Source organism: Dermacentor variabilis, unplaced genomic scaffold, assembly GCF_050947875.1.
Source record: "Dermacentor variabilis isolate Ectoservices unplaced genomic scaffold, ASM5094787v1 scaffold_12, whole genome shotgun sequence".
Classification (NCBI taxonomy): domain Eukaryota; kingdom Metazoa; phylum Arthropoda; class Arachnida; order Ixodida; family Ixodidae; genus Dermacentor; species Dermacentor variabilis.
In genome coordinates this window covers 58128949-58138208 of record NW_027460280.1, presented here as the reverse complement: position 1 = coordinate 58138208, position 9260 = coordinate 58128949, and the positions used below count along the sequence as shown (strand labels likewise).

Sequence of the window (9260 nt, the reverse complement as noted above, 5' to 3'; positions counted from 1 at the left end):
AAAAAAAATTGAAAAAGCTCACAAAAGAATGGCTGTATTCAGCTCTGTAGATGTGATTTTCATATCTAAAGTTCTGAATACAATGCACTCTTTTCAGGATCACACAAGATGCAGCTGATGCTGCGGCAGTAGAAGGCGTACAGCGTGTAAACGGTATCAATAGGTGCACGTCTCTATGGTGTAAGCGAACTGACCGTATATATATATATATATATATATATATATATATATATATATATATATATATATATATATTAACCCAGTTGAGTAACACCTTGATCCGCAGCAGTAGAGATGCTGTCACCTCTGCACTATACCAGTTATGAGCAATAGACACTGTCGTGCGACTGCTGATCAACTTTCAGCTATGCACTGCAGCACCGCGGTGAGCTTCTGCATGATGTTTTCGCGTATGTTCACAGCAATGTTTGGTACGCGTCTCTCATCCCATGCCGTATACACATGGCTAGTTCGAGAGCCTACTGGGCGCATAATTTATTCTGAAGAGGCCGTTCAGGTAGGCTCTTTGTGCTGGGTTTTATCTTTAGTTGAAACATCATTCGAAATTGCTTTTTTATCCACAGCGTTCTTGACCGTAGCTTCTTGAGCAGCAAGCCCCTTTGCAATAGCTTCTTTGGCGATGGCATCCTTTGCCACTGCCTCGTCAATATCGCTTCCCAGAGGCTCATTTCGCTCTTGGTCTATCACCATGGCGTCGAAGCCGATGGTGGTCCCCAGCTGCATTCGAGCTCTTTCAAATATGGCGGAAAGCTTCTCCTGCACAACGTTGATGCACATGGAAGTCAGCGCAAGGCCAAAAAGCAAGTAGATGAAAGTAGCCATCATAAACATCGGGTGGTCTGGAACGTAGTCGCCGAATCCTATTGTGCTCATGGAAATGAAGACAAAGTAGAAGGCTTCGAAGAAGCTCCACGACTCCCAAATGGTGAAGATGCAGGCGCCCACCGTCATGTAGATGGAGAGTAGAAGAAGGGCCAGCGACACAGGCAAGTTGAACTGGTCGTCGATGACGAGCTCCTCCTCACTGGCTGCCTTGCTCGCTTCCTCACCGCCTTCCTCGGCGGTCGGCGTGGTGGGCTCCTGCTTCAGGTAAGCCGGGTAGGGAACGTACGCCATGGTGTCGTTCACCTTGCGCCACACGAAAGCGACGTACTGGAGCTGCGAGAGAAAAGCGCGGGCGCTGTAGCTCCCAGTGGGTGCTCAGCATGATCGTACCTGTGGAGGGGGCGCTTTTGCCTTGTGCTTGCCGCAGCGGCCCGTGCGGACGAGCTGGCGCAGCGACAGGAAGAGCCACTTGATGCCGCGCGTGAACACCTTGCCCAGGTCGGCCAGCACCATGAGCAGCAGCGGTATGCCGATGAAGGCGTACAGGATGGTCACCGCCATGCCGGCCATCGTGCTCGGGGCGATGTTGCCGTAGCCTGCGACATCCGGAATGTAGGTCGCGCACCGCTATGGGGCGCATGCACTCACCGATGGTTGTGAAAACGGTGCCACAGTAGAAGAGAGCGCCCCAGAAGGACCAGATCTTTTTCTCCGAGTGGCTCACGATGCGAGCTTCGTCCTCGAGCACACGCACCTGCGTCTCGAACTCGCGCAGTCGGCGCAATGCGTGCCGCCGGAATCCGGCCACGGACAGAGTGCGCTGGGCGAGCACCAGGTCTTCGATGATGTACTGGCGCGCGTTCAGGATGGTCTGCTTCTGCTTGTCTTCGAAAGGGCCCTCGATGAGCTGGAAGAGCGCAGCGCCCATGGCCGCGTACGCGAGCAGTACGAGCAGCAACAGAATGTGCGAGAACCAGCGTTGGCTGAACGCCTTGATGCTTTGGGCGGCGCGGACGGCGCAGCTTCGCGTCTTGTCAGCCGTCAGGTTCACAATGTGCATAGGATTGAGGATTAGATATTGAGGCGGCCTCGTCGGGTCAGACTGCCAGCTGATCACCGACGGCTGGCTGAGGAACGCGGGCCGCCGGCCCGCTCGGGGCGACGGGCTCCGCGACGACATGTTCGCCTCTGCTGCCCCGTTGGGAGCGGCTGCCCAAATCGGGCGCAGACCGGGCGCCCCCAAGCAGCTGGGACACCGCCAAGCGGGCCGCTTGCCCCCAAAATAGCCGCCACGCCAGCGCCGGGGCCCCAGGTGGACTACGCGCTGGCCTCTTCCGCATCATCGATCTCGCGCGCCACCTGCGGCTATCCGGCCCGCGGCCTTCCGACACTCCTCAGCCCCGTGCTGAGGCTCCCAGCGTCGGCCGCCACGGACACCTGCCGTACGCGCCTCGAAACGTGGCTGCTTTGCGTACATTGCAATTGTCTCCGGGCAGGCTGCGCATTCCGCTGCGCTGATTTGCAGAACAGCGCCGCTGGCACGCTTTCCTGATTCAGTTCCGCTATACAGAAGGGAGGTGCGAGGGCCAGGAGGCTAATGTTACCCTCGTCCTTGCCGTCGTGCGATTCCCCTTCGAAGGACAGCCCCATTCGTTGCTGGACCTGCGACCTCCTCTCATTTTTATATTAGGACAGGAACTGAAATACATTTACTGGGAGCTCTGTGTCGTCATAGAGCATTTTCGGGGCTCTTTTTACACATTGTACACTCATATGAAAAAAAAAATCACGGTTCGTTTAATTTTGTTGCAATTGTGAATGCTCAAAGCATTAGCTGTACGGCCTACTTGTATTTCCAGTGACTAATTTTTTAGGTATAGTCATTATATTCTGTGCACTATAGTTTTGTGTGTCTTCCTTGTGCAGGTGGCGACTGGTGAAGTTTAAACCTCAGCTCTCTCTCTCTCTCTCTCTCTCTCTCTCTCTCTCTCTCTCTCAATATTCCCCGTGCATTTGTAAACATAAAATGAAGCATAAAAATAGCAATAAGAAGAGGACAGTCACATTTTTCGCTATGGCTATTTTTTATTATTTTAATGTAGAAAACAGGCTATAGATTAATTTGCGGTGGCGTCTTGGCTTCCCAGTTAAGATTGCAGGCAAATCAGCCGGTATCGAACCTACGACATTTCCTACTGGTAACGGGCTATACGAGCAACCACGCCTCCACAACACCGTGTTCTATTTTCTCGCACTTGCCCTCTGACTCCATGCGGTTCTCTCCCTTAAAGTGTTTCAATTACAGCCGTAGCGCCGGTATAGCCATCTTTTCTGCACCCCTAGCGAATATCTATACGACCTTTAGAAAAGTCCTAGAGGTTCTCCAGAGAAGCAGAAATCAGGGCGGTCTTCTTTTGTGTTTATGGCCAAAATACTTGGCGTGGCCGTGAAGGCCACTGAGGCAGTTTTTTTAAGGGAAAATGGACTGGATCTGTAACTGTATATAATAGGTGCATTTTCATTTTCTTTTGCTTCTTTTAATTCGAAACATTCTTCTTCGAGTCCAGTGGGTCAATTTTTGGCAGGCGAGCCCTCCTCGTCATTTTCGTGGGCCGATCCCGGTGATTGTGCAGTCTAAAACTATGTGCCACGGGAGCGACCGGGTATGTGCCACTGGGTGTATGCCCCTGACTTTTTGCTTGCTTTTAAACGTATATCTCGTCATTACAAACATTCTCACTCATAAAGAATTGACTCGCCATCCCGACCCCATGATAGTGGATATCCAGCGAAGCTGTTGAAAACCACCACCACAACTGCTGAGGGGGGTATGCAATGCTTTATTGCTTTAGAGTAATGGTAGTAGTGGTAATTTAAAGTAATGAGAGTAATGACATTTTTGACAGCACGGCGCCGCCCATAGCGGTGCTGCAACAACATTGAAATCAGTTGCTAGGCTGGTTCTTTTATATACGAAAAGCTAGGGACGTCACTCCTCACGTCGCAAGCTGCCGTCGCCGCGGCAGCTTGCGCAACAGTAACCTTTAACGGTAAACGTATGCGGGGAGCGCTACGTGCTTCGCATTGTTATCAGGAGCGCCTTATCATCAATTATGTGGTTCGTATGTTTGTTTTGTGTTTGTTCTTTATTGAAACAGATGCTGTTCTCTGTGTTGTATGCGTGATTCCAAAGAATGTACGGACTGTTCGCTTCACTTTGATGAATGCTTGAAGCCGCAGCCTACGGGGGTACGAGCCACTGCTCCTGGCCTCCACTGCCACCGGTACAGAACAGTTACATTATTAATACCACCGTTCTCTGCAAATCATAAATGCATTACGTAGACGTCAACATACAGTTGAGTCTGCCGAGCCTTTTGTTTATTATTCATGTGGGTCTACTTCTATCGCGATGTCATCGTCATCTTCTCCCTTTACATTTATTCTTACTCGAAAGAAAGTACCCTGGCCGCGTATAGGCCACCCGAGTATCCATTGTGTCGCGCTCCGCGGGTAGCCTTCGGGAGAACTGTCGTTTCCGACGGGCGGGCTGTAGCATACAAAGTCCGTCTTTGTATAGCATACAAAGACGGACAGCGATGAGCAGATATGTCGCGATGATGTTTCTCATAAGCCTGAATGCCCTCTTTTCCCTGTTTCCCACTGGGCAGTGCCGACCTCCGTCTTCCTTCGAGTAAACGGTCTCTCTCTATTCGCGCGGCGATGCGAATGTTTACTGCAAAACTTTTGACCAAACTACACTGTAAATACTTTAATATGTTATGTTCAGACCATAGCTATAGTCTGAGGTGAACGATTTGATGTATTTGGTGGCCAGAACCATCCCCTTGGTATTTTTATCCGTGAATTGCCGGGCCAGCAAAAATATTCTTCTCCTTGAAACATTTGATATAGAAAAAAAAAACGTGAATTGACCCCCCCACCACACACACACACTTTCAACATAAAAGAAATATTTTATCGGTTTAGACGGTCTACCCAGTGACACACTGAGCAACTGCTGCATCCGAAATAAGAAAAAAAAAAGGATAACGAGGGGTCTTGTCGCTGTCTCGCTTATGCATTCGCTTTGCTGACCTATATGATTTCTGGCCGGCCGCCCAACGAATAAATTCTGTCGCGCCCAGCACTCCTGTGACGCTTTTCTTGCCTCAGCAGTAACAACTAGAACGGAGCTCAGCGCGCTCATGCTGTGCTCCGTAGTTTGAAAGCGTCGCGCACCGCGCGGTGCCCAGTGCCAGTGGCATGCGGGGGCCCCCTCGTCCTGACACATGGAGGCGTGTAACGCTACTCGTATTTGTTTTTCCTCCGGCTAGTTATCACGTTCTCTCGGTTGCTCTTCCTTATATATATATATATATATATATATATATATATATTATGGTGTTTCAGCGAACACTTTCAAAAATCTTTAAAAGTTGCCTGTGGCAGATATCACTATTCTAGTTCATGAGCCGGTCTACTCGAAGCGGCGGACAGTACTTGCAAAAAAAATTGAGATGCAAAATCGGCTAATTAATAAAATTTCACTAATTAAGCTTCTAGCTAATTGCGTTGTGGCCAATATTGCAATTTACAAATTCTAGCCGTGGAGTTCGCAAGGCGGATCCACTTGGAACGAATTTTCAAGATGGCACCAGTTTCGAGATATAAATTCCCGAACTTTGCGGAGAAATACATTGGCGTTCCAGTTAATTTGTTAACAAAACGTCGTTTCATGCACTGAAGCACACAAGTAACTCGAATTCTCCGCAAAGTTGGGGAATTTATATCTCGAAACTGGTGTCTTCCTGAGAATTCGTTCCAAGTGGATCCGCCTTGCGAAGTCCACTTCTAGAATTTGTAAATTGCAATATGGGTCATAAGATAACTAGCTATAAAATTAATTAGTTAATCCTTGTTAATTTGTCGATTTTGCATTTCAGTTTTTTGTGCAAGTAGTGTCCGCCGCTTCGAGTAGACCGGCTCATAAACTAGAATTGAGCTATTTGCCACAGGTGACCTTTAAACAATTTTGAAAGTATTCGCTGAAACACCCTGTATTATATATAAAGTAAGCACAAATGCGGAATTTGTTTTACGTTCGGCTGTGAAATAAAGGAAGGAAAGCAAAATTATAGAAAAATCACCGCCCAAGCACTCCGTACAGATGGTTAACCAGCGAAGCTGAAACGTGCAGCCGCAGTGTTTATAACTGGGTTAATCTCAACGGTTCCATAAACGACGGCTTCGTAGGCTGCCTGATCCTCGGTATGCAGTTGCTGCTTACGCTCGATCGGCTGCATGAGCCTGTTCTTGTACCCAGGCTGCAGCGTCGGAACGGCGTAGGCGAGGTCGTTCCCGGTTCTGCTCGCGGCGTTGCTTATGGAAGGCTGCCTGCTACTCAGGAGTATGTATGACGCGTGGCCTGCCCATTTCGGAGCCGGAGAGAAACTGCTGCGCGCGCGCTCGCCTGCGACGGAGAGCAACGACGTCACTACTGGCGCAGCCAATCGCGCGCCTGTTTTCCATTTTTTTTCTTTTTCGCGAACGCGCATTAAGTTCCGTCAGAGGAGCTTTCGGCGTACAGGCAACAGATGGACGGATGGGCGAATCGGCTAGCCACATACAGTTTCAATGTAGTATATACGAACAATTAAATCTTTGACATTCCGTCAAGTCAGTGAGCCGACTGAAGAGCGGCCGCACTGAGCCTGTCGGCTTTTGCCGGCATCGCCTTTCTGCCGCTCAGCACGCCAGCAGAAATGCGTTTGTGGCAGATGACATTTTCTGCACTTTGGAACTATACCAGATGCGTGATTCCATGAGTAATGGAAGGGACCCTGGCGGTGCAGATCCGTGCAGAGCGTTTGGGGTCGTGCTACCTTCGGTTCTGCGCATGAAGTAGACTCACGTGGCCTGCACTGATCGCTAGAGGCATCTCCATGTCGTTTCTCCGGAGTAGTGAAAAGTAATACAGGAAAGATATATATATATATATATATATTCTACTTCATGCGCAGAACCGAAGGTAGCACGACCCCCAACGCTCTGCACGGATCTGCACCGCCAGGGTCCATTCCATTACTCATGGAATCACGCATATGGTATAGTTCCAAAGTGTGTGTATATTGACACGTGTACTTTATCGGGCGACCACGTTTCGTCGCTTAACAAATGTTATCGCACAGCGCGGGACGCGCCTGCATGTATCCGAAGTTTCTGGAAAGTTATCGATGCTTCTATCCGCTGTCTGTTGTCGCCGAACCATGTGTTATCTTATTTCATCGCGTGACGCGAATGGTGTAGAACTTTTTGGAAGGCACGCGGGTCCCAACGATTAGTCTGGAACGTTCGATGACTGCTGTATAAAAGCCGACGCGCTGGACCCGCTGATCAGATTTTCGACGATCGCCGACCGTGTTCGCCGCTATCGTTGTGCTATAAGTGTAGCCTGTCTTGTGGGCACAGGTTCGCCCAATAAAAGTTAGTTTTGTCGTTCACAGTATTGCTACTGTGTTCTTCTACGTCACCACCACGTGACAATATATATATATATATACATATATATATATATATATATATATATATATATATATATATATATATATATATATATATATATATATATATATATATATATATGTGTGTGTGTGTGTGTGTATATATATATATATACGAGGGAACACCCAGGCACTCCTACGAATATGATGCACATTATTCCATGGCTCTATCGCGGAGAAAGAACGAAATGAAGATCATGGTAACCATAAATTTTCTTATGTTGAATAACCGGCCATTGCTACTCGATCAGTCGAGAACGCAGCAGTATCTCCGACTCAGCTTGAAAATGATTGCCAACACTCTGAAAACCCAGCCCTTAGTTTCTTTCTGGCTCAACGCGGCGAATTCCACCTATTTGTTGAGGCACATTGCACAGACATGCAAATTGCACAGACAGGCACATTGCAATGATTTGCTTCTCGTGTTACCGGATGCCCATTGACGCCTGGCCACTCCACGCAAATCTTGCTCGATAGGCGGGCCCGCCTGCAACAGCTAGGACCACTCTGTTTTCATAGAATTTTGAGTATTTGAAGAAAAAAATGTAGTTTTACGCGCCAAAACCACTATTTGGTTGAGGCACGCCGTAGATAGTGGGGGACTCCGGAATAATTGGGCCCCCTGGGGTTCTGTAACGTGCACCTAATTAAGTACACGGGTGTATTCGCATTCCACCCCCATCGAAATGTGGTCGCCGTGGCTTTGAAGATTTCAGTTGCGGAGCGTATCGCACATCTTAAGAAATTGCTCCTCTGGCATGTTAGAATACAACAATCATTACTAGCGCAATCAAACCCTTGATTTAAAGTCGTAGCACGAGAAGAAGAAAAAAAGGTCACTACTGATCGAAGCCGGCATATGTTTCTAAAAATATTATATGAGTGTTGCAGTGCATTGTACACTTTAAAAAAAGTTTGCACCCTTTGGGGATTGTCCCGCAACAATAATCGCCGTCCGTCTTGCTTACGTTTCCTTTCTTGAAAGATCTGCGCTCGCTACTTTCCTGTCGAGCATGCTATGTCACGATGATAACGCGCATGCCGTTCGTGACCTCGAAATACCGTTCTCTCGGCGTTAAAAAAAGGAAATGCGGGCAAGATATGTCGGTTATCGTTGTGGCACAAGATAAGCCCCAAAGGGTGCAAGCTTTTTTTATGAGTGTAGTATGTATGGCTTGCGTTTTCTTTCTTGGAAACTCTGCGCTAGCTATTTTCCTGTCAATAGAGCTATGTCACGCTGATACGCGCATGCTGTTCGTGACCTGGAAGTACCGGGAGTGCAGGGCTAAGAGGATGCTTTAGCTCGGAGGCTTCTATATAAATGCACTGGAAAGGAGAAATCCTTCTTATCGGCAACCACTGCACCAAATTTGACGAGGTTTGTTGCATTTAATAGAAAAAGTTGAGTTCTAGTAACTGTTTTACCTTTTTCTCTCAAAGGCAATAACTTTCATTCAAATCAGTGCAGGGGTTGTCTCATAAAAGCATTTCCGCATTTTGCATGTATTAAAATTAGCGGCATGGGAGTTGGGCCCCGAGCTAAAGCTTCCTCTATGAAATAATTCTGTGGCGATTTAGATGTAAATGTGAGAGAAATGCGCTAGCATTACGTGTTATAACTATTTGAGGTCCCGGACTCGTGACTTAAACTGCGTTCATAACATTGCAAAGTGTTGTTCAGGAGTTCACTCGGCACATGTCCTGCCTTTTCAGGGATCGAAGTGCAACTCACGGTGGTACGGAGTAGACCGCCTTCAGTAGCACTATACAGGCGTCCCAATTATCATGAAGCTCGCGAATACATGCAAAACTGTCTTTCACGCTCGGAAAAGCACTTTTGTGTAGCATGTA

General features: G+C 48.1%; 2 protein-coding genes across 2 annotated transcripts in view; one reads left to right on the top strand and one right to left on the bottom strand.

The window, feature by feature from the left end:
- Positions 1–243: 243 nt before the first annotated feature.
- Positions 244–2069, bottom strand: LOC142565952 (TWiK family of potassium channels protein 18-like). Its single transcript, XM_075676589.1, has 3 exons — positions 1495–2069; positions 1237–1442; positions 244–1179 (listed from the first exon to the last, which is right to left on the bottom strand). The coding sequence occupies exons 1-3, from the start codon at positions 2024–2026 to the stop codon at positions 514–516; spliced, it is 1404 nt and encodes a 467-aa protein (XP_075532704.1). The 5' UTR covers positions 2027–2069; the 3' UTR covers positions 244–513.
- Positions 2070–7540: 5471 nt separating this feature from the next.
- Positions 7541–9260, top strand: part of LOC142565951 (AT-rich interactive domain-containing protein 5B-like) — a 100843-nt gene continuing 99123 nt past the window's right edge. The window contains exon 1 of the mRNA XM_075676588.1: positions 7541–7609. Within this exon, the coding sequence (XP_075532703.1) occupies positions 7571–7609 (39 nt within the window). The 5' untranslated portion in view covers positions 7541–7570. The remainder of the gene's footprint in view (positions 7610–9260) is intronic.

Coding starts and splice junctions, on each gene's coding strand:
- LOC142565952 (XM_075676589.1), bottom strand. CDS start 2,026: ATGTCGTCGCGGAGCCCGTCGCCCCGAGCGGGCCGGCGGCCCGCGTTC. Junction 1,443..1,494: donor CACCGTTTTCACAACCATCG/GTGAGTGCATGC, acceptor CGGATGTCGCAG/GCTACGGCAACATCGCCCCG. Junction 1,180..1,236: donor CAAAAGCGCCCCCTCCACAG/GTACGATCATGC, acceptor TTTCTCTCGCAG/CTCCAGTACGTCGCTTTCGT.